The sequence below is a fragment of the Corvus moneduloides genome, chromosome 3 (assembly GCF_009650955.1).
Source record: "Corvus moneduloides isolate bCorMon1 chromosome 3, bCorMon1.pri, whole genome shotgun sequence".
NCBI classification, from domain to species: domain Eukaryota; kingdom Metazoa; phylum Chordata; class Aves; order Passeriformes; family Corvidae; genus Corvus; species Corvus moneduloides.
In genome coordinates this window covers 56,347,171-56,373,036 of record NC_045478.1, presented here as the reverse complement: position 1 = coordinate 56,373,036, position 25,866 = coordinate 56,347,171, and the positions used below count along the sequence as shown (strand labels likewise).

The window sequence follows — 25,866 nt, the reverse complement described above, 5'->3', positions numbered from 1 at the left end:
TTCTCATCCTTGTATTATTTTCATCCCTTTCATACACAACAATATTTAAACTTGTCTTCCTTTTTACACTGTTTTTTGTATTGTAAGTCATTCATCATTTACTGTTCATTGTAGTGTTATTTTCAGTTTGTTTATTTTGTCCACCCTCCAAGATAAGAAGTGCAAGAGACATAGTTTCTGTAATAGCCACTGCTATAAAAACACTGAAGACTACTTGTTTGCTGAAACCAAAGCCAAACCAAAAAACCTGCAAAAAACATACCAAAAAGTCAGCCAGTTGAATAGGAAACCTGCTCACCACGGTATTCCAGGTAAGCAAACAGAAAATGGAATTTTTCACTTTGTCTGGTTTTATAATTTTTGACTAAAAATTTCCTGAGGACTGGAACCAATTTAATATGCATTAATTTGCACCAAATCAGAAACAAAACAGAAATATGCAGAGTGGGTGTGAGGACTCTGTTACTTTCCTCTTCCCACTCCTAGAAAAAGAATTTGTATTCCAGCCATATATGAATAGTAAAGCCACGTTCTGTGTGTATTCTGCAGTTTGGTGTCAGAGCTTGTACATATATTTTGCGTAATTGTGATGTTAATGTTTTTCAGCACTGTATTATGGGATTAGGCACCACAAAGGGGGCAAAATCAAACTGGTCGGTATATAGAGCACTATATCTGGAACTGTGGCTAGGAGCTGGAGCCTCTGAGAATGAGATGCCTGAGGAGAAGCTACCAGAGTAGTTGAGGAGTCTGCTGAGAGATATAGGCTGGCTGCATTCTCTGTGCTCTAGAAAAGTGGCCATGTTACAGTCTGACTTGAACTGATGGGAGTGGTGTAAGTCACCTTGGCTGACATGGAGTTTGTCAGGTGACATTTCCCAGCCACCATGGCTCTCCATTCTCTCCCCAGGTTTCAGCACGAGTTTTGAATGGACATGGTAACTCTTGGTTTGCTGAGTGACCCTTGTCTAATCATGCCATCACTAGCCAGTGACCATAGTGAGGGAAGCTTGTGTACATAGGTGTGCACCAATAGTCACTGTATGCTTCTTTCTTGCCTATGAGAGGCAGAAGTAAGAGTACAGGAGACTCATTTCTTTCTTTCACATTGACATAGGCAGTTCCTACAAGCAGTAGATCTCCCACTATGAAAATCTCATCTGAAACGCCCGATGGAGCTCACTTTTCTCTTTTATTCAACCCGTGTTGAAACCACTGAGTCCCACAAATATGAATTCTCCAAAGGTGAACAAGTATGTGTACTAATGACACGTTTTTTCTGCAGTTGCCGTGTTGAATAATAAGAGTGGTAATAAATAAAGCAGCTGTTTCTCTAGCTGGCAGTAAGGATTCCCTTTGGTTTATCATGCTAGCTCTCTGTTCACTTAATTCATTCCCCAGTGAGAACAGTTCATTTCCATGCCTGTGTTGTGCTCTGCTATCTGCAATAGTTGAGACACCATTTTGAGGGAAAATCCTCAGAGAGCAGCAAGAGATGGGGCAACAAGATTTTTTTAATGAGAATGAAAAAATAGTAAAAATATTCATTATTTTAAAATGCTGTATTTTTCTCATTTGTCTAGCTTTCCCTGAACATGCTCTGCAAGTGCAGTAACCTTGATCAGCTAAATCACCCAGCTCCTTGATTTAATCCAAATACTTATTCCTACCAGGGGATGTTGTCATCATTATCTATTTTATAGTTACTGAGATGTCTAAAGGAAATTATAACCAATATATGTGAGATTAATAGATAGCTTTGACTGGTTTCTCAGTTAAGGATAAAGTCAGGCCCAAAGTAACTCTGAAGCATTTCTAAGATGCTTTAATTTATGCAGTTACCTAAAAGCTAAGTTCCACAAATTAGAAACTATTATGGCAAGATATGATCAAGCCATAATTCACAGTGAATTTCCGTAACTGGAAAAGGCCTTTTGTTTTTCAGCAACTGCTGGAAATACTGGGGTTTTTTCCCCTGTGGATTTGCAATTTGGACATTAAAAATACAATAATTTGAGGCTTAAACTTGTCATACCAGATCTTAGCACAAGACTGACTTCAGTTTCTTTCTGCTTTAGTATCTCCTGTGGAGGAAAAAACAAGCATTTGGATTTTCTTAAATGTTACTGACTCAGTTCCCGTAAGAGAGAAAAAGTCATACTTTAAGATCTAAAGTTCTGGGCTTCTAGATTTTAACCCACACTTGTTTATACCTTTCTTGGTATTGTGTGTAATAAAAATGAGTACAGAGGTTGTATTTACAGAGAGTGTATCAGTAACAGTAATACTCTAAAGTAGTAATACACTGAATTCATACATTGAATAAATCTTGGAAAGTAGTTGGGAAAGATTTGTTTCTTTCTCAGAAATCAGAAAAGGTAAAAATGAACTACTGAGATGAGAGGTGGAGATAATCTCTGCACAGCACTGGCAATTACAACCCCATTGATTTCTCACAGTGTTTTTTCTTGCACAAAAGCTGGAGCTTTCCATCAAGCATCAACAAAGCAAAATCAAAGCTGAGACGTTTTGGGACATTTAGGAAGCTATTGCACAGGCTGCAATCTGAAATTAAAGCACACCAAAACGTACAAAGTCATTTTAGAAGCTCCCCACAATCTTTGAATCTCTCATGGGCAAGGAGAATGGTGAGGAGCCCCACAAACAGAGAAATCTCAGTGAGAAATGAGAAGTATTTTTCTCGTCCTTTTGCATTCAGTTTGAAGAGAGTGATTGGAGTTGCTGATGTGTTTCACACCAGATATTGCGCAAGTTGAAAAGATGCTGAGAAAGCTAATAAAGTGAGTATGGACATTTATCCATAGCCAGAAGATAAGATCTAGCCAAAGAAATAAGTGTTCTATGTCTTGCTAAATTGAAATGACTTGGTGTTATGAAATGCAGTAATTATACTTGCCAAGAAAGGCAGCAGATTCTCCCCACTCGGTTACTGGCCTGGTAGGCAAAGACCATCTCACAGGTGAGTGGGCAAATGCAGTTGAATATATCAGCATCCTCTAGCAGGACTGCATTGGAGTCAGGCAGGGCACAGGCAGACAGAACACTGCTGATTCACTGATTCTGCCTGCTGCATGGCTTGGGGTTCTGAAGAGAAATAGGTGAGAGGAATATAGATTTTGCTTGCATTTGGCAAGGAGCTGGATATGCCAGGTTGCCTATCAGTTCAAATCTCACTTAGCAGGTTCACAGTTCCCATTTTGGAATATTCTGGTGAAATATTAATGTTCCAGGGAAAAAAAAATCATTGACTTTGAAACATGAGATTGCCTTAATTTAGCACTTCCCTGAAGTGTTAAATTTTGTTTCCTGTGTTCCCAGGGGACTTATTCCGTATTCTTTCAAAAGGAAAAGATCTTGCTTCAGTAGATCTAACTATAATATCTTTATACTTGTGGAAATTGGCACTATCTCCAATGAATTTTTATGTAATTTAGGGAATAGGTGCAATTTTTTTCTTTTAATACAACCAGAAAAATTCAATTAAATTTGTTTCCTATTTAGAGCTGGCTCCGAGTGCCCTGAGAAAATCCCTTTACAAATATTTTCTTTTACTGCTACTGAAAAATTCCCATTATGTTAAAATGACCATTTTCTCCAGGCTCAGAGATATTTCTTTCAACTAAAAATATCCATGCCTGAAGCTCCAGTTTAGAGATAGAATAAGTGTCTGCTGACACATGTCACCAGTGCTTCAGAATCAAAACTAGAAGAGAGCAGGTGCTATGGTGCAGAAATATGCCTGGCAGTTGGAAAATAGAAAATTGCCAAAAACATGGCTGTCTAGATATGTGTTATAAAAAGAGATGAACTGCACATGAACTTCGGGAGTTGTTTATGAAAACAAGCAGAGCTTCAGGGTATTACATGCCCTTCTCCTTAATCACCCCAGAATCTGATAGGTGAGTAGGAGACTTCTAAAGGCATCAGTATCAGGGACGTAGTTCCCATTGGCTTACATTTCTGTCTCTGATTTAATGCCAGGGGAAGTGATATTCAAACCCAACTTTTGCCATTACACATGCAGTTGCCTATGGGGAAAATTACGGTGGCTCTATTTAAAGTAAACATCTGAAGTATCTGCCACCGATTTCCAATGTAACCTTGGAGCAGCGACATGACATAACAATTTGTTGGCTCTGTTTCTCCACTGAGTTATAGCCTATTGCAGAAGCACACAACAGTAAGACGAGACAGAGTTTGTATTCCCTTCTTCCCTTTCCCCGTTGTATATATCCACTCCCAAGGTGTGTATACCAGGATTATCAAGGTGTACATCATTCAGGAATCTAATGTTGAGGTTGGGTTGACTGAAGTGGCAACAGTGCTCTTCTTCCTTCTTGTCACTAGCTTTTGTGGCCATAGCAAAATGGGGGTGCCATAACCAAGCTGGTGCAGCAGACCTGAAGATGTCCTGAAGTGGTCCTGAGTACATTTTATTAGCCACTGCCCTGAGTATATGATCAGATTATGATCAGCCCATGCTGAAACTCATGCTGCATTGTCTCCAGTCTTGCATAATGAAGAGAAATTTAGCAGAGGTCTTGTTTAAAATGCCCTTGCACCTTTTTTTGATAAAGCAGAGCTGGCACCAGATATGGACAAATTTTGCTTTTCCTGTGGAAGGAATATGTTGGATGTAATAAGCCTGCAGTAGTCTTCCTGCTTATTTTACCTGTGCCAGAGGCCAGAAAGCCACATTTTCTGCTTCATCTGCTGATGCTGGAGGACAGACAGTAGGGACAGTCTCTGTTGAATAATTTCTTATCCTCAAAAGCAGAAGTCTCTACTGCTACCCTTAAGGGTATATATAGGACAATAATCCCATGTTTTTACAACTCACTTCATGTTTTCTTTGTCTCACCTTTTCCATATTAGGATGAATTTAACATGTCACTTTGACCTATGAGGTGGGTCCAGTGCTTGTCTCCTAATGAGCCCCTCAGTCTCACACATTTCTAATTCCTCACACTGACAGAAATGTACACTTTTGCCTGACTGAGAACTTAAGCCTGGGATTTAGTCCATTGTTTTATTTATTTTTACTGATTTTACTTCAAAGAGCCCATGTAGCAAGATGAGGGGCATGGAGTTAGCAATATTAAAGACACAAGAATGATAGCCTATGTTGATGCATAAGAGTAAAAAAACATGTCTTAAGAATCTGCCTTCATGTGCAGTAGTGCAGCTGTGCTGGCTTCAGGGAGGAGGCAGTGCTGTGATGGCTGGCCCCCAGCTGTGGGCTCAGTTCTGCTCCCAGGCACTCCAGCTTCACTCCCAGCCATGTCAGCTGGCACTTGAGACCTAACCTCACAAAAGAAAGTCATACTGTCTCTTTAGATTTAAATCCTCAGACTTTAGAGTCTGGGTATTTTCTTCAGGAACATTCAGTTGTGTACTTGGGGCTTATTTGTTCAATTTTTTGATAATCTTTACAATTTTCACAAATAGCCCCATTATTTAGGTTACATGGGAGCAGAATAGCACCCAATTAATGTATTCGCTGAGACTTACAGCTAGACCATATAAGGAGAAAAAATGTGTTTTTCCTGAAACCTGGTTTGGTATTTACTATAAAATGCGCCCAGAGTTAAAATCTTTATACCGTGCATGGATTTATAATGGATTTTACCAGATAAAAACTTACACTTCCAAAGAGGAGAGTGCTGACTGAGCAAAGGATGTGTGAATCTTCATACTGTGCCCTTTGTCTCACTGATCCTCTTGTCATCAGCTGCACTGTCCACAAAAATATATTCCTGCTTAGGGCATTCCAAGACATCTGTCTGACAGCAGGATTTGGTCAGTTTTATGCTGCCCATATCAAGTATTTTGTGGCCCTCCTCCAGGCTCATGTGGGGCAAAATATTCCCTGGGAGATGCATTTGCTGCCAGTCTCAGTAGCTGTCTGCAGACACACCCAAGCACCAGTACCCAGCGGGGCAGTGTGTGTGAAGCTCCTCCCCGGGGGTCTCTCTCCGGGGGCCAAATGAGAGCAGTTTAACCCAGGTAACAGGAGAGTTACCATGGTGGGCAGGGACCTGAGGAGCGAGCTGGGCTGCTCCTCCCGGCGGCTCAGCAGGGGGAGCAGCTAAATTTTGCTGCTCTGGCTTCAGGTTCTCCTGTGGACTTTCACTTGCTGGATTGCTTTAGTCACACTCCCTTCCCTTGTCCCATGCCAACACTTGCTATGGACACTCCCAGGGATTTATATCCAGCCCAAGGTGTTTCTGGACCTTCTTCACCAGCCTTGTGCCAGAGATGAGTTTCCCTGCTCAAGGGAGATCCTTCATTCAGTTTCAAGTGCTTTGCTTTGCTGAGACACAAAGTGTCTTAGCAGACTGTAGAATCTGATCCAGAAATATTATAAAGTATCAGGAATATTTGGGTATATCCCAAAGAAACCGTTACTGCCGTTCCCAGAATGCAAGACAGTAGGATTACACAGTACTCAATAATTCTGCATTTCATAAGTGAGAGCATATTTAGACTACAAAAAAAGATTTTAGGGAGGAGTGCTTTGCTTTTAGCTCTTTAAGATAGCCGTTAACCAACAAAACCACTGCTTTAAACAAAACTCCCTTTACAAAGCAGTTAAGGAGGATCAAGTTGCAAAGCTCAAAATGATTGTACTAAAAAATGTAACCCTGAAAACTGGGTCTGGAAGACAGCAAAAAATCTTCCTGGACATGGACAACAGTAAAAAAAACCTAAAATTGCCTATTGTCATAGCTTTAATATTAACACTAGCTGCTTTGGCAAGCTTTAAAGACTGGACTGCACTATAAAACCTAAAAATGTCCTGGAGTTGGAGTTGTTTACACAAAATATGAGGAGATATAAAGTTACAAAGCTGGGGGTTGGAAGAGATGGCTTTAAAACCATCCTCCGTGCACTGACGTCACGTGGAAGCCAGCTGCGGGGATGATGCTGAACGGAACTGTTTTCCAGTTTGCAAAAGTTGAGGAGTTATTCAAAGAGAGTTGCAAATGCTGCCCCAGTTGAAAGGTTGTGTCTTGCTTAGCTCTCTTGTTTCTTTTAAAGATCAAGATTCACAGAACAGGATCCTTGCTAGCTGTGTGTTTCATTGCTTTTGCTGCTGCCTAGAAATGGACTGAAAAACTCCGAAAGGATTTCTTATTCCATGAAAGGTATGGTTGCAGTTTATTTTAAGTCAGTGTTTTTGAACAGTTAAGATTAAAAAAGAAGGCAAATTTCTGATGTGGGAAACAGTTATTTAGACATCCCTCCAATGTTATTTATATGCAATGTCAAGTTCATATATGTTCTTTATTCTTAAAGTTCAGTTAGTTTTTTTCAGTGCAGGCAGAGATATATTAACAGAACAGGGATGACAGATAGCATTGTGTGCACTTGAGTCCTCTCTTCTCTCTCCTTTCTTTTTCTTTCTTTCTTTCTCTCTTTCTTTTCTTTTTTCTTTTCTTTTCTTTTCTTTTCTTTTCTTTTCTTTTCTTTTTTTTATTTTTCTTTTCTTTTATTTTCTTTTCATTTATTTTCTTTTCTTTTCTTTTTTTCTTTTCTTTTCTTTTCTTTTCTTTTCTTTTCTTTTCTTTTCTTTTCTTTTTTTTCTTTTCTCTCTCTTTTCTTTCTTTCTCTCTTTCTCTTTCTTCTTTCTTTCTTCTTTCACTGTCTCTCATTTCTCCTTCTCTCTTTTCTTTCTCTTCTCTCACTCAAATGTACTTTCTTTTTATGTATAAAGTGTGTGTTATCGTGACACATGGCACACATTTATAATTGAACAAATACATATGTTTACAATTTTCCTAGTCATCCAAAATACAGCACTTATTTGGAAATATAATTTGATTGCATTTTTTTTCTGTAAAAACAAGGGAAGATTTGTGTATCTGAATGATTATGCACATCCAATCTGATTAAACTATGTTGAAAAATAACATCTCAGCTGATGTCAAGCAGATTATTTTCAGAAGTTGCTAGAGGTTGTTTGCAAACTATCTTGCATTTTTAATATGTGGCTAGAAAGAGTAAGATATGGAGGAATAATGACTAACATCAAATAGTTGCTTAAAACATTTTTTGCTTTAGAGGAGGAAGGGCTAAAAGAAAAGTTAAGGGAAAATACAGCTGATGCAGACAAAATTGATTATTTGCTTAATTTGATTGCTGTAATGAGCTTCTGACCTTGTCTAGGACATGCAGAAATTGCCAATACTGCAAGAGCACAGATATTGTTCTGATCCACAGAGCAAATGATAATGTGGCATTTTACATGCCTTTGGGTTGCTTAAGCCACGTGAAATACTCATGGGGAAATCTCGGTGCACTGTACACACAGAGGGTGTATTACCAAGACTGCACTATGTACTCCACCAAAATAACCCCAAACAGACCCAAAAGAAACACCAAGAAAAAAGAAAGGGGTGGGGGGAAGAGAAGTAGAAATAGGAGTCAAAGTCTCTGAGGAACTGATCTACTGTACGACAGCAGCGAAGCTGTGTAGTCATCCAGCTGCTAACATCAATAAACATGAGTTTTCTTCTCAGAATTTATGTCAAGAGGAAATCTGAGAAGCCTAAGAAACAATACAAGCTTTTTGTGGATCTTAGAGCTACAAGTGACCATCTGTAACTTCTGTAACTATCCTTTTTCAAGACTTGATTTCCTTCTGACTGTCTTCAGTCTCTTTTTATAATCAGAGTTCCATATGAAACAATTTGAAAATTGTTAAGATGAATGCCAACATGGCAATAGTAGTTTCCAGCACTAAGGAAACACCAGAGGCCTTTTCAATGCTATATTCATGCTTGAAAGGAGTACATATTATATCTATTCTTGCATGTGTAAAAACAAATATGCTATACAGTATTGACCTTTCTAGTAATGTGTGGCTGATTAAAGCATGGTCATTATTACTAAGTGCACTAGCAAAATCGCCATTTGTGCAAGTTGTTGACAGATTATGTCTGCCTGTCTTGTTCATGACTTTATGGCATTTACATATGGGGGTCTTTAAATTTTTTTTTCTGGCATATATTTGTATAAGTATTACAGCGGAGCAGGGAGTTGACTTTTGTTTATTTCTCAGAGGTATCCTGAAAGGTTATAAAGACATAAATGTAGCCAAAATCAAAATAAAACGACGGTGCTAAAAACTGCAACCTTTCAATTATCAAAGTGAGAAAGTACAGCGATATTCTTAAAGTTCATTAGCAATAGATGCTTCAATTGCAATAGATCTTAACTGTAATAGAATTTTTTTGCAAGTGTTTTTTGGTCAACGCTTACTGGAGTCTGGAACAAAGCCAAAATGCTGGCCTGGAGAAGTGCAGTCTCTCTAGCCTTGCTGCATTCCCCAAGAGGCCGTGAGCAAACCAGTACTTGGCTTCTTTTTTGACAAGAATTCTGTGCTGTCTTTCAGCAGCTCCTAGTTTCAAGGAATTTTATGGTTTTATGAAGTTGCTCTGTATGTTTTTAGGCAGGGCAAAGAAGAAGGGTTTGAAATCTGTTTGTTGGTAGTTGAGGGACAGATTGTCATTTCAGAGACAAGTTTTTTACTCCAAGACAGGTGCTTGGGTAAACTGTTCTGCAAGCCCGGAGTTAAGGCTGGGCCCATGATGGCTTGGGAGATCCTGTGGGAGTGCTTCCTATGACCCAAAGTCCTGAGCAACCTGTTGGGTTTCATCTGAGCTCTTCTGCTTACTTGTACATGAAAGAAGCTGACTCCAAGTTTGGCATCATCTTCCCAGTCAGCTGAAATAATGCAGACACTGGTACATGGTGATTACATGGTAGCCACACCTGAATCAGCAACACTTGCCAGTAATGTACAGGGTGGGGAAGAACTTTGCTCAGGAGTGAATTTTATTATATCATAGAAAATGTGGGAAGTAAAATCAGCAGTTCCTGTGAGTTGACAATCACTGATTATCAGTCAGGAAAATGAACAAATTGCAGGAAGGTAAACTGGGATTATCCCTAGTTAACTCTCTGATAATTCATGTGCCTACCTATTTGGTTTCTGCCAGGAGAAGAAAGCAGTGCAAAGATATTTTACTACTAGAACTAGATTCCATGTCCACCTAGGTAACCCAACAACTGGCTTTGAGAGCTGAAGTTAACAAACTCAAGTATCAATGCCTGTGCACCAGGCATTATATCACAGGAGCCATCATAACTGAATTAATGAGTGTTATTTCAGCCTTGCTGGCATAGTAAATGCTCTGATGGTAGTGGATTTTCCAGTGTAAAGCCTAAGAAAGCAAGAGGAACACCAGGCCTATAAAACCTGTAACTGCTGTGCTCCAAAGTCAGAAAAGCAGATCTTAAATATTTCCCTTAAAACATGCCTATTTAGTCGTTCAATTAATAGTTTTTTCATTTACAGACACTAAGATGCTAAAGACTTCTGAAGGGAAGAAACTGAAGCACAAATTATTCAAATATTCTGAGAAAGGTTTTGAACAAGACTGGAGCTAGTGCTATTAGAGAATATTTTCTAGTTTTCCCTATGCTTGTCCTGAAACTAACGTTTATAGATTTAGATTTCTAAAACCAAAATTCTTGAACCCTTTTTAGTGACCCACTGTCCTTTATATATAAATGATTTCTACTGTATATGTCTGTACTTGTTGTTAGCTTTCCTGTCCTGCCTTCCTTCATGAATTCCAAAGCATTCCTGTAGCCATGAGAATTCCCTGCATATATCAAGTTTACAGTCTTCAATTGCCAAAAGAATGTAACAGTCTCTGTCATGCTTCTTGCATGTGTGCAAGGAGTGCGTGAGCAAACATGATACCTTTACATTGGCAGTTGTCTTTTGAACTAACACAAAAATAGCTTTCACCCTCAAGGGCAGATCTTGCAGGATCCCAAGGTCCTGAAGTGCCATTCAGTATTATACGGACTCGAATTCATTGAAAACACATTTACAGTGAAGAGTAATGGCAAAGATGCAAAGTGATCATGGTACAGATCCTGCTATGGCAGATGTTACTGATTTCTGTGATGCTGAATGTGGGGTGTTCCAGCTCTCCTTTCCAGACTGGGCATCTCTGCCTTTGGGTTTATGTCCTATACTGCTTAGTTCATCCATATTTCAGTCACGCTCCAGATAAATGGCAAGCAGTCGTGTTAATTCTGTCTCCTGCAAGTACATTTGAGTTATGAATTTTGGGAATTTTCTTGGTTGTCTTTGTTCCCTGAAAGCTAGAATAAAACATAAGTAAGACTTACTCTCATAAACTTCCAGGAAACATTCAGAGAAGAAAGAAAAAAAGCAGAGCTGTCTTTGCTGTTGCACAGACTGTAGCCATGGACCTGCGTGAACAACTGGAGAATACCGAGAGGAACTGGAATAAAGAAAAAATGGAATTGCTGGAGAGATTTGACAATGAAAGAAAAGAATGGGAATGTCAATGGAAGGTCATGCAGAAGAAAATAGAAGAGGTACTTTTAAACAAAAATCTGAGCACTCATTTTCACTTGGTGTGAAGTGACATGGAGTCACTTCAGTTTTTTTGGGTTTTTTTTTTCTGTATTGTATCCTATTTCTTATGTGTCACTGGAAGTTTCTAATAGCTGATGGTAGGATGAAAATCCTGGGATTAAGCAGTATTTGCAACTGCTCATTTAGTAGTCATGAATACAAAGTAGGAGGTGAAATGTGGCTTTGTGTGCTATGAGATTATCGGTGCACATACTGTGGTGCACGTACTGGGCATGAGCCATGCTGCCTACATTATACATGCTTTTTTCAAGTACATACTGAACAATATGGGGATTAGAGAAGTGCATATTTAGAAACAAAAATTTAGGTATCATAATTGTCTAGCCAAAAGGATTTAGATGGCACAGGCCTGCTGGGGCAAATGGTAATATTAAAAATAATATATATATGAAATACTGTGTGATACAGAATTATTCTGGCTAGAACCTGTTCCTTTTATGGATGACTTTTTGGACAGAAAACAGGTCCAGTAAATAGCATGAAAGTTCTGAAACCACTTGTGTTTACACATACTAGCAAACAGTCCCTGCCATTTGCAATGCATTTCCTTCCAGAAATAGTCAGAGCAATTATTTATTATTCTTTTATCCTCAAATTGTCCCTTCAGCCAAACCCTCTGACACTCTCTAATGCATTAGCTGAGTCTGCTGGGCAGCCTACAGAGGCAAGTTTTTTCATTAGTGAGCTTTCCACTTTTTTCATCTAATATACACATGGTTTCGCTTGCTCTCTGCCAGCACTGTCCTGTGGCTGAGCAACACAGGAATGTATGGCAGAGATGGCTCACATGAAAGTGAGAAGGAAAATAGTCAGAGCTAAAGGAATTGCAGCCATACACTGCCCATTAAACCAGCCTGCAGGTGAACTCCATAATCTCAAGTCTCTTATATTTTACCCACAGTTCTTGCAGACTTTGGTATGATTGTCTTTGCCACATTTTGTCTTTAGTGTTAGGACTTTTCTGTGCATCTTCCCTAATTTCACTGCCAGGCTGAGAATGCTCCAAAAGTTAGTAATGCGATCTGTGTATGTAGTTGAATTTCATTCTCTGAGGTATAAGAACTGGTTTGGAATGATGCTAATGAAAAGGTATTCTGGCTATTAGTAGATCTGACAATGTCAGCAAGGACTGTTTTCATCATATTCTTTATTAGCACAGAGATTAGGAAAGCATGACGGAGGCAGAAAAAGAGATAAAGAATGGAATGGGGCTGAGGGGAAGTGAATGAAGCAATTTGCTGGCTACTGCAGGGCCAAACAAAACTGCAGATGATACCCCAAGATCACTGGAATCCTAAGGTCCCCTCTTAAGCTGTGTCTATAGATGCTGCTGATTTCAGATGCCTGACATTTCTTCTCCAAAAGCCACATGGCTAGAGAAAAGGAGAGATAGATACCTTTCAAATGCCATTATCTGTAGAAGGATTTCCTCAATAATACTTGTGTTCCCTTAGCTTGAATTTTACTTTGGTAGTTTTCTCTAGCCCACCAAACGTAACTTAATTCCTTCAGGAAGAATTGTGGGGTTTAGGAGTTGATATTAGAGTTATGGGGTGGTATCTTTCCTTCTTACTGGTAAGCTGAATCTGTATGAGGCTCTTATTTCTTGGAAATGGCAAAGTTCAGCCCTCAGTTTCCATGAGCAGCTGGTCTTTGGGAGTGAAATTTGAAAACCCAGGATGAGGTCAAGTGTTAAGTCTCTGAACGTGAGAATACTTCTAAGCCACAGCACTACCCATGAAATGGCCATATGTCCTTCATGTTGTTATTCTTTTCCACTGTCCTTCCAAAAGCTGTTGTGATGGCCTTGTGCACTCTGGGAGGGCAGGCAGATGGCTGTTCAGAGGTGCCTGTGTGCTTTCTTCGTGAGAGCAAGTTAAGAATGAATGTTTATAAAGAGCAGTGGGATTCTTGGCACTGGAAATTACACTGTAAGCAGAAGAGATTTTTATGATGTTGCTATTGTTTCTAATTTATAATTTACCACAGTTCCTGGTTTGAATGTGCTGGGTGACCAGAATTAACACCTCTTCATTTACTAATGAAGCCACTGGACCTCAGCAGATAGCATGAAAAAGAGGGTTGCAGGACATTGCCAAATAATACCATTCTGCAGTACTGACCTATCACTCCAGTCATAGGGAAGAATTCCACTTATCTGAGAACTGAAAGAGTCTTCTCTACTGCAGATGGTACTGTATTTGATGAGAATTCACTTCCCCTCCTTCAAATAACATACTTTGATAGGCTGTAACATAGCCAGAACACTCTTTCTCCCTCACATTCCCCCACATTCCCTATCCATCACATCACAGTTGTGTCCACCACAGTGTGTTGATATTACTTGTAAAACAACCATCCAGCTTTTGGCTCAAGGCAGGGCCAGTTATCTCATGAGATCGCTTCCAGTCCCAGCCATGGGTGGAAGCCATTAAAACTATGGCAGAGAGTTTGAGAATGGTAGCAGCCCTTTCCTTATCCTGTGGAAATCATGGTGTGAACTATCACACTAGGTGACTCAGCATTTTTCTACTAACATGTGTATAGAATCTTTCTAATCAGTGCTACTGAGAGAAGCATCATTTAAAACAGAAGATAAATATGGGGGCTTTGCCATACAGTTCGTTACAATACCATGATTTAATAGAATTTCTATTGTCTTTTCAGCTTTACCAGGAGGTGAAACTTAGGAGGGAGAGCAATATGACCGTCCATGATAGCAAGGCCATTCAGAGCAAGATGCTGCAGTTGTCCATGCATTCCCCTACTTTGCAAGAGAATGACACAGTGGAGCTGAACCATCAGCACAATGTGGCAAATGACAGAATGGGGAAAGGGAGTTTGCTTGGTGTAACAGGACACGAATGGAAAGAACCCAGAGACAAGAGCAGAAACAATACCCTGTTAATGGACAATCTGGCCTTTGAGAACCACAAGGAACCTGAAAACAGCCTCAGCATTAAAACTTCCGAGAAAAATACCAAGAATTATATTGGTGATCTCAATGTAGTAAGTGAAGTATGATCATGTTTCAGTTACAAGGGGGAGTAAAACACTGAGGACTTTGGCCTGCCAGGTTAAGCTAAAGAACTGATCTCCCTGATTTTGTATTTCCACAAGTCACTGTCTCTACTTCCTCCTAGGTTTGCTATCAGTGAGTGTCTTCTCACTGTTTAAATGTGTTAACAGTATGCTCTTTACCTCTGTTCACAAGGTGGGGGCATTTTTGTATCTTTTCTTGTACTACTTCCCTCTGCTCTGAATCTTAAATGCAAATGACCACAAGTTTCAAACTAATTCTGGAGATACCATTTAAAATGTATATATTAAAGGACTGTTTTTTATATTTATAAAGGCTCTTAAAGAACTTGCCAGAGTCAGTGAAGAATTATGCAGCTATCAAGAGGAAATTCGAAAGAAGTCCAATCACAGAAGGTAAAAACATGTTTGGACTTCTCATTTTAGAGGAAGAAAATGAATAATGCTTCTTATGCTTTTCCCTTTGAAGGCATGTTTGCTGATGGATTTATTAGTAGTTGGGCAGTTCCTACCCTCCTAGGGTTTCAGTGCTCAACATAAAACATTCAAATGAAATATGCTGAAATAGGATACAAAGGCATGTTTTACTAGTAAAATGGATTTTATCTACAGAACCTACAAATCCAGATTATTATTTGTATGAGATGAAATTGTATTTTTTCTAAGTGCTGTACAGAGGATTGAGAAAGTGAACAGATATTTCTGTCTGCTCTGGCCCCATTTCCATGTAGTTTTATACAACATATGTATGGGTTTATACAACCACTGTATGGGTTTGTCATGCTGGGAAGTTTCTTACTTAAAGCCCAAATCTAGCCTTAAGCATGGGGGATGTGTCAGGAACTGATGATCCAAGAGTACAAAGAAGGCAAGAGAGGGAAGAACAACCATACATCTGTACTAATAGAAAGATGGCAAGACAGACCCTGAAAAGTATGTCCAGTGAACATTCCATCGTGTTAAAAATTCAATGTTCAGGGTCTTCTCTAGCAAAAAAACAGACTGTCTCTTGAGTTGTGCAGAAATTCTCAGATCTTCTCAGATGCTCCCAAAGATCAGAGGGATTTCTCACACTCTACCATGTGATCAGTTGAACGTCTGTCACTAATTTATTATTTTAGCTGGGCTGCTGTTTGTATCTTTAAAGCAAATAGATTGATAGCTGATGCATAACTTCTAAAGGTGCTTTTTTAAGAGATCTCAAAAGACAGATCTCATGTGTAGGGTTATGAAACCTACACAAGGGATACACTGTGTCCTACAGCTTTCTTCATTCAGCTCATAGTCAGGCAGACTCAAGAGTCATTAGAACAAGATCCTGCTGTCCTTACTGTAGCATAGATAAGAAAACAGCCATCTAAAAAACTCAGAAGAAGAATTTTAGTGGCAAAGGAAAGGAATACAAATTTCTTTGTTGACCTTTCCTCAAATTTTTCACGTGTGTTTCGATTATTCTGGGTATAACAGCTGCAAAAAAACTGCTCCCAAACCTTTTTAAGTAGCCAGTGTTAAAACACCTGCTCCTGGGGAGAATTAATCCATGCTGAGGTTCTCTGGACGGTTCCTTATTGCTCATCCCTAAAACACCTCTTCTGTTATTTCCAGAATGAAGTCACTTCCTTTCCTGGGGGAATTTGAGGAAACCCAAAACACAGTTATTCTGCCTGAGATGAACCATGTGTCCAGCAATGAATCACAGACTTCAGCTGCTTTTGAAACAGAGGAACATAATAATAGGAAGAATCTGATGAGGTCCACCAAGGCTTTGAAAGACATTTCTTACAGTGGTCTTACTGGTGACATAGGAAAAGATTTCAGACCTTGGCAAAAGAAAGAAGCTCCACCAGTTCCTCCACGGAGCACTTCTCGGCACCTAACAAACTCACTTTCTGCAGTTGTACAGCTTTCAGAAGCACCAATAAGAGATCCAGGCATCCAAAGCAATTGCAAGGCTCCGGATTGTTGGAATGGAGGGAAACTGAGGAATCCTTCGCCTGTAAACAAGAAAAAAGCTGCAGCAGCCTGTGCAAATGAAGGGCAGGCTGTGAAAGTCCCTGTGATGGTAACTGCTGCAATACCTGTAACCGAAAATGACTGCAATGTTCCAACAAGTTTCTGCCACAACACGTGGGCATTTGATATGGGCAAGCTTGGAAAAGACAATAAAAATGAGCCTTCCCCACTGTCAGCCCAAAAGAGTTGTTCAGATGGAAATATGGTCCAAAGCAACAAGATGCACCAGAAACAAAACACCAAGTCTCACAGCAGCCCTTTTTACAGCAATGACTTTTATGGCCCTGCTACCTTGCACAATGATCTTTTGGAAGACACCAGGTATACTTTGGGAAAGAACCAAAGAAATGAAATGCTAGCAGCAAAGATTGATGAGTTTAATCGGGCTGTCTTTCACACAGATAAAGGTAACAGTGCTCTGCAACAAAATCAGGTGCCTCAAGCAGCATCAGAAGATCACAAACCCTGTGGTCCACTGTGTGACTCTGCTACTAGCAGGGCAGAAACTGTAAATACATCTTGTGTTTCAAATCCCAAACTCTCTCCAGCAAAGGAGCAAGAAACTAGCAACCCCAGCAAAGCTGTCAGGACAGCAGGGCAGCAAAAACACTTGAATGGACTTCCAAATACTAGTGGTTATAGGTACATGCTTCAGGAGCATGACTGGAGACCAAGTAATTTATCCGGTCGCCCGCGTTCAGCTGACTCAAGGTCGAACTATGGTGTTGTTGAAAAGCTTTTGAAAACCTATGAAAAATCAACAGCGACTTCTCCGTGTAGTGCAAAATGCTGCAAAGATAAGTGGGCACAGGCAAATTCTGAAATCACCAATGGGGGTTGTGAGACACTGAGTCAGTATTTAGAAATGCTCCAGATTGAGCAAGAAAAGCAAGACTTTCCGAGGAATTCAGCCAGGCATATTGGGCAGCAACTCAAGCAAGGAAAAGAGAGACAGAAGTTACCAGAGGTAAGGTTCATGAGAATGGCAAAAACAAAACAATTCTGTTTCATAACAAGCCTCAGACTCTAACATGGGGCAGACTAACATTACATTGTAAATAGTTATGTAAAAATAGATATGTTAGGCCAGGATCTGGATGAATCGGGAGCATTGCCTCTGAAGATTATAGAGGTGTGGGAAGGCAGGAGCATGTAAGTAAGAATGAGCAGTGAAGGCATGTGCCAGATTCTGATCCCTGCTGCTGTTCTGTAAAGCTAGTTTTTTACTGCAGAGCAGTTATGCTAGGATTGAACTAGTGAGAACTTCAATCAGGTTTTAACACCCTCTCTCCTTCCTTTAGCCGATGTGTTATGTCATAAGACTTCCCATAGGACTTAAGCAAACTTGGCCATGCCCCAAACCCTAGACATCTTAGGTAGCATTCTTCAGTATCCAGGGTGCTCTTTGGTTCAGGATTTCCTTGGAACTGCCTATGACAAGGGGTATTGTGACTCCATAAAGTTTCCATTAATAAAGTAACCTTCTCTTACTCATGTCTCAGTTCCAGATTCTCCTATATATTCAAGCATAGGCTCACGGAAACAGAAGAACTTGGCATGACTAATTAATTTATATTTGGCTGAAGTTTATTTTCAGAAGTTTAGAAATACTGCCTTTGCCAACATTCTTTCTTAATAAAAAAGCGAACAGATGGTTTGAAAAACACACTGTAAGTTGCAGGTTCTGTAAAAGTCCACAAAAAGCACAAAGAGACATGCCTCTGGGAATCTCAAAAAAGATAAGGCAGGTGTGTTTTGAGCTGAGAAACTTAAATGGGTTCAGGCTGTCAGCTGGTATGCCTTAAACTGTCACAAATTCACAGACTTCAGTGGAGCTATATGGATTGAAGCAGCTGAGAATCTGACCATGCAGATTTTCTTCTGCATGTCTTTCTGACAGCCTTGCAGTGATGCAATGTCTTGCTTAACAGGCACATCTTTACTTCAGCACAGAAAGAAAAACGCCATGAAGCTTCTGATTTCTTTTTCATCCAATAAACTTTCGACAGGCAAACAAATTTTCATCAATGAATATGGAGGAAAGGAATAATGACTTTTTCCACAGGCTCACATTTTATATTGTCATTTCTATCTGTAGAAACTAGGTGTAGAATACTGCCTGATCAGGATCTACCATTTAAGTCCAGCAGAATTAATGTCACAGAGATGTAAAGAACTACATGTGTCATGAGGTACTGGGTTTATTTTCATTATTTCCAATTTACATCAATATAGCTATGGTCAAAATCAGTTGGGTTTCCTCTGCATTTATGTCTCTGCAGGTAGACATGACACTGTAGTAACACATAACCATTTTGAATTAGTTACCAAGTTAAACAGCTTCACACTGAACTAATGGAAACAGAGTTTCCTGAAATAGGATCTACCAAAAAATGCCTGAAAAGTATGTAAATCATACTCCAGTAATATCAGATGGTATTCTGAGTTCTACACTTGGAATAGTTCACAGCATTCACTGACAGAAAAACTTCCAGAAACTAAGAGATAAGAGGCAAATGTCAGTTTTGTCTTGCACTATCATTTTATACCTTTACTTGTGTCTGACACTTGTCTTCACGTATTTTAAACCACAACTGATGTGAGAATCCCTGTACATAGAAATAGCTGTTCTTTTGCATTCTGTGCATTGCTGCACTCCTTTTAATAGCTTCCAACCACCTGTTCTGAGATCACCGCAAATGTCTTCCTGCATTCCCGCTGCATTCCACAAAAGCTGTGACTTGTTAAAGCAAGGAATTGCCTTTGTGTTCTAGATATGTGTGCCAGCTAAATGTTCAAGTGAGAAGGGCTTCTCCCGTCCCGCTCGGCCAGCAAATCGACGCCTACCTTCCAGATGGGCATCCAGATCCCCGTCAGCACCTCCCGCTGTGAGAAGAACGGTATACAACTCTGTCTCCTTTCGGTCAGAGACCTCAGTAGTCTGAACCCAGAGCTGGGTTGGATGGTGGTGTGAAAGCTCTATGCCTCACTATAACTGTGTTTGGTATGTGTCATAGCAACCAGTTCCACACTGTTGTGTTTTGTCCAAGAGTGACCCCCACCACATGCCGGACAAAATGTTCTGAATCTTAGGTCATCATCACCATGGTCTTCAGTGTTTTTATTGAAACGAAATAGCTATATCCCTGGTTTTCTCTGGGTCTTTTTGTTTTTTTTTCAAATAGTTCACAAGGAATTTCTTTTGAACAGCATCTTTCTTAATTTGCCAATCAATTTTGAGTTGAAACAATGTATAGTGCTGTATATTCTGACTCTTCTGCAAACCGCAGAACGTAAAGCTGTATGCATGATCATGTGTTTGTAGGTGCATGTGTTGGACTAGGAAGTATACAGGCCTGTATTTAGAAGAGACAAACTGTGCTAGTGTTGACATTGAAATTACAACCTATATGCCCACATATATATATATACTTTGTGTTTATTTTAAGAAGTTTGAAATATACAGTCCTGATGACATTTATATTTTGTATATCTTTTACATAGGTTCACAGGTGTAGTATTTAATGTAAAAAAACTAAATATGCATTTTTTGTGACTGATCGCAGTGATAATGCCTTGCACAATATGTATCTGAAGCAGACTAGCTTGACTGATTTGTCAGTCATGCTTCATAGCATCCTTGTTCAGTTTCCCAACCCTTATGCTAGGTCAAAATTCCCAAACATATTTTTTCTGAATTAAAATATTATATTATTTGTAATACATTAGCCTTTTTCAGCACCAGAGACATTTCTGAAATGTTCCAAACCCTTTACAAAGCTTAAATGTGCCATTATATATATAGCATACTGTAAACACTTGGGTAAATTCAACTACTGTAACATACAATTTATGAAGGGAAGAAAAGGGTTGTATATGCTCAATTCTGTAAAACTTATTTTTCCTTCTAGCATTATACTTTGAGGTTTGGCAAAGTCAGGTAACAGCGGACTTGTTTACTTTCACTCAAGGCAGGAGAACAAGCGCCGTTGTTCCCAGTGCTGCAGCCACACTCCTTTTTTACTCTTCTCCTAGACTAGAGTGCCTGAGCCACTTGAAAATTCCCTGCTCCTGGACTGACTTGTGGCAGTCAGTTATGAAGTTTACTTGCACTCTGGCAAAAAGCTGCATCTAGTACGGAAATATTGCATTGAGGTATGATCACAGTGGTGCCCGAAATTCTGACACATGGCGTTGCAACTCTGGTGTTGCAATCACTTGACTTGGTATTATTTGCCATCTGAATGACATGCACAGAGCCTGGCTTGTTTCTTCCCACAGCGTGAAAGAAGTATGGATGCTATCCAGGCTCTGAACTTTCAGAAAGACAGTGTCCTTCATCCTGGAATTTTTGCACCTTTTGTTAGGCTGTTGCTGGATGCACAGTGCAGTAATGATGATAAATGTTACCTTTAAACAGCATGTCTAGGTCAAAAGGAGTAAAGAGGCACTTCTTCAACATCAGCCTGATCTTGTCTGGCAACTTTTCTTCTTCTTCTTCTGGAGAAACATAGTGTGTTGAAAGGAATTTCAAAAATCATCCCGGGATCCATTAATGTGCACATCTTCTTTTGTGAATGTAAAAAGGATTTCAGAGAGAGTGTAGGCTTTCGTCCTAGTGAATTGTATATGTGGCAATATAGGGAAAATTTAATGTGCTTAATTTGGTAGTGATCTGTTGTTCTACTCCAGTCATGTTGAGAATTCACACCTTTTTCCTACCTTTTAGGACCTTATTCTTCTTTCTTCTGCATTTCTTCTTTGATTTTGAAGAGAAAGAAAACAGGAGGCCATGTGTTCTGAGCAATAGCCTGTATGGTAGTATTGGTAACAGTTCAGGCTTGCCAATATTGGAGTAGGCAGGCATTAGAGCCATAAATCCCAATTTATCATGCAATTATGGCTGTCTGCTTGGCAAAAAACACACTCAGAGTAATTTGCTCTATCTAGATTTCTGGTCCTTTCTAGGTCTATCCCACAACACATGAAGACTTCAAGCAAATCAACAATTCATCAAAACTTACTCAGATATTATTGCAAAATTATTGCTGGAAAAGATACAAGGACAGAAAATCTTGAAGAAAATTTATACATTTCAGATAGAGACAAAAATCTGTGTGCTCAAGTGAAAAATCAAGAGTTCTATAAATTTGACTGCTTGCCCTAATTTAGAGATTGTACTCCATTAGCTTCCTCAGAACTAGAAAATTAGACATGATTCATGGTAAATTTGGAACATGGCTTAATATTCTATCTAACTGTAGAAATTAGCAAACCAAAATACCTTGCAAATTGACCTTTTAAATGCCTAAGTAGCTGATCAGCTTTGAATGCCTAATGCTGAGGGAAGGGTAATAGGTGAGAATTGTAAAAAATATGGTTCTTAACTTCAGTCACTGTTGACTGCAAAAACACTTCTTTAAATTACCTTTATGGTGAAGTTAAGCAGTTTTGTTCTGAAAAATTGTGGTGCACTTTTGTTTGATGTAACTACAAAAGCATTTCCCTTGATTAGTCAGTGAAGGTGTTTCTTTAGTTCCCTTCAGTTTCTTTGGTTGCCTTTAACATAGACCACATTGTTGAATCACAGAGAAAGGATCAAATACCAACAACATTCCCTGATGTATGTAAGTCAAATGAACAGAAGGTTTTTGAAATAAACTAATAGGTCAAGGATGAGTCCATTTTGTCAAGATTTTCTGTGTCCGTCTAATTACAGACATTGGTTCTGATGTCAGTATCAAAAAGTATCAAAACTGCTGACTTTGGTCTGCAGGTGGCTAGTTGGAAATACTAACTTTAGAAAATTGCCACTGTCACTGTTTACATATTCTCTTCAACTGTACTTGTAACAGGGCCAGTGGACTGTGGTGATTTTTCTAGTTCCCATAACTGTGGTTATTGAACCATAAATAATGGCTTTATTCACTTATCTGCTGTACAGAAAAAAATCTCTGTTGGGCTTTCAGGTTCCCCTGTGTTGTTTCTGACAAGGAAATCTATACATATACACACACCTGTGCAAGAAGCACAAATGATCTAAGCATAATTTGACCTTCCTATTAATCCTAATGTCACTTATGGAAGCAGTGAATTTTGTAAACCTGTTTCTAAAATAGGTTTTAATAATTTTGCTCCTCCATAGTCTGTCTCAAGTCTTAATGCACATACACGTTGTTCTTACTTGCACTCTGAATTAGTCTCTATTGCATGTTTATGGGTCTTAGTAATTCCCTGGAGAGACAGAGCCAGCTGCCCATTGACATGGGGATGCCACTAGGAATCAGCTGGCTGGTAGTTGACAGAAAGCATCATTCTCCCTCATGCTGGGAGATGGAGCCATAATCTTACCACACCCTTTTAAGGAGGAGTGGAGCAGGGTAGACACATATAGAAAAGAATCACCTAGATCTTACCTGCATATGCAACAGAGCTGGCCACCTGGAGACTAGAAAACTGGCCTGACTCAGACCCTCTGCTGGACGCAGGAGTAGAGGAAAAAAATTCCCTTTAAAACCTCTGGGTATCATTCCTCAGACTGAGAGTACATTTCCGTTAGGTCTTTTGCCTTTACAGTGTAAGTGACAGACTTAGGAATCTTTAAAATGTTGCTGAAGGAATGAATTTTTTGTTCTCTAGCAACAACACAATTGCCTTTCACTATTACACACACTGTAAGAGAGTTGGCTGTTATATATAGGAAAGGATTGGCAATCAGCATAATAGGATTCTCCAGAGCATTCAGAATACCAACTTATTTCTCCAGACGTCTATTTAAAAAATTGGTTTTTTAAATAGGGATTTTGTATCCAAATGTCTTCAACAGCATTTTAGCAAAGATCTACAGCAATCCAGAAGGCAGGCCCAAGAACTTATGCAATTCTCACAGTGCTGCTATGCAAAGAATTTAATTGGCTTTGAAATCTGTAATATACAACTCTAGCCATTATACTGCTGATATTCTCTACTCTACTCATTTGTAATGATGTCTTTAGTTGTGTACCTGCTCTTTAAACTGGGATGTGCTCTAAATGCACTAAAAGCCCCTTGTTGCCTCTGGCCTTTCCACCCCTCTTTGATTTGCAGTGTGTACTTTTATGCAGTTTACTGCTGTTGGTCTGTATGTATATGTCATACCATAGGACTTTCTCTCTGTACTGCAGCCAAAATATTTTTTGGACAGGCTGTTCTAAAATGTACTGGTATTACTATTGCCATTCACAAATATATTAGATCTTGACCTATTGTTTTGCATCACTGAAAATGCACTTTCTTCATCCATTGTTAATGGCATACATTACACAAAACTTGTGCTTTTGTTTTTTTGAAATGACAATTCATCAGCTTTTGCAGTTTGGTTCTACCCCTCTCCTTCAGACCTTTTCTGTTGGCAAAGTTCTTGCATCAGCAGAGATGAGTTTCTGATGTGTCCAGTTGATCCAGTTGCTGTGTGGCCATGGCAGCTCAAACCTAAGGGTGCCTTGCTAACTGTTACTGTACAAAGAATTGTACCAGAATTTCCATGGGATAAGAGAGATTGAACCGTCAACATGATCAAAGTGAACATGTTGTTAATGCCTTTTCTCTAGTACCTGCTGTCAGCTCTGTTTCTGTTAAAGGGTCTGGAGTTTGATTCCTCCTAGTGGTGCATGTTTGTATGTGTGTATGGCCAAGATTCACTGAAAAATGACACTGTAGGGGAGTCCATATATGTTATATTTTAAAATCAGATTATCTGTGAGCCCAAAATATACTGCTCTATTGCATGAGATAATTTTTCCCTTTACTACAGAGTAGATGCAATCTCAAAATGAATGGTGGGAAGAGAGCAGGCCCTGCACAAGTGTGTCTAATGTATGTAATACGAGTAAGCAAGCTGTGCTGGCTGATATTACTGGGTGAATTAAATCCCTTGACTAGTCAACTCATTAAAGCCAGAGGTTCTTTACTATTAGGTCTCAGTGGATGCATAGACTTCTACTAACCTGCTAATGTGTCACAGGGATTGTAATGCTGAGGAGTCTGATTTTGGTTGCTCCTCCACCTGGAGGGGGGCCACTGCCTGCGGCAGATGTGCCTGCATAATCTTTTGCCAGTGCCCTGAAATTTCCCTAAATGAGTTTACTGCAGCTAGAATAATTTCTAAATCATATTCACAGAAGGAAAGGACTGTCATTGAAGAAAATTGCACTCATATGTGAACTCTGCAAACATGACACTGCCAGTTGGCATGGTGACACAGAAAATCATACTGAATTTTACTTCTGTATCACAAGATATCTGCAGCAGGTCAGCTGTTCTGTACCATATATGATGTAGAGCTGCTTAAGATGTTGTTGGAAGGCCACCACAGCCAGATATGTGTGTACCTATGTCCTGCTTGTTTCTTTGCAGGATCTTTCTAGTTTCCACAAAGATATTCTGATTGTTTTGGGAGTTTGGGATTTTTTTTCTTCCAAATTCAGCTGAGGACTGTTGACCTACCCATGCTGTTGCTGGTAAGAAGTCTCATAGGAGTTCCTCTGAAGTCAAAATATCTACTTAGAGAAGTAGCTGGCTACCAAAGGAGGTAAGATGGTGAGATGTGAACAAGCCAGTTCACAAACTGGTTCATACACTCTTACGTCTTTGTGTACACACACACGCACACACACACACATCTCTTAGGAACTTTTCCTCCAGGAAGTCTCACAGTGTCCAGTGCAGCTGGTTTTTGCTGTAAGACACTATTTACTGCATATATGAACACCACAGTCAGACACATGGTACATATAGAAAAATGATGTCTAATATTGTATATAAACAGACTCCTTCCAAAGAATGGTACTGAAATTTTTACATAAAAATAGCATGGGACTTAATGGGATCCAGCAGTTTCTGAAAGCCCAATTTCATGTAAGTAAATGCAATCAAATCTTTTAATGAAAGAAATGTGCTTATGCATGTCATCTTTTCCTTCAAACTATTACAAGCCTACCTTACAGCTCTGATCCTGATTTTGCCTCTTGTACTGAGGGGGAAAAAAAGAAAGAAAAGAAGTGAAAATAGCCATAATAAGAAAAATTCTCAAGCTTAGGCACTGAAAAATAGCTGTACTGGTCTCCCTGTACATGGGTGAGACTTTGACACCTTAAGATTAAACAGTATTTTCCATACAAATATCTTCCATTTCTCCTCTCTGTAGTTTTACTCTTTCCTTCCCTCTCCTTCCATCAGAAGGTGACCATTCAACCACCTAAAGAGAAGAGAAATAGGCCTGGTAAAAATAGCTGTGTGGAGGCTTCTTTTCACTTTCCAGCTTCTCTTCT

General features: G+C 39.4%; 1 protein-coding gene across 1 annotated transcript; it reads left to right on the top strand.

Moving 5' to 3' along the window:
- Positions 1–44: 44 nt before the first annotated feature.
- On the top strand, positions 45–24,191 carry KIAA0408 (KIAA0408 ortholog). The gene is made up of 7 exons (XM_032101634.1): positions 45–311; positions 7,063–7,169; positions 11,249–11,445; positions 14,174–14,515; positions 14,862–14,941; positions 16,151–17,525; positions 19,333–24,191. Exons 2-7 carry the CDS (start codon positions 7,163–7,165, stop codon positions 19,501–19,503), a joined length of 2,172 nt encoding a protein of 723 aa, XP_031957525.1. The 5' UTR covers positions 45–311; positions 7,063–7,162; the 3' UTR covers positions 19,504–24,191.
- The last annotated feature ends 1,675 nt before the right edge of the window (positions 24,192–25,866 follow it).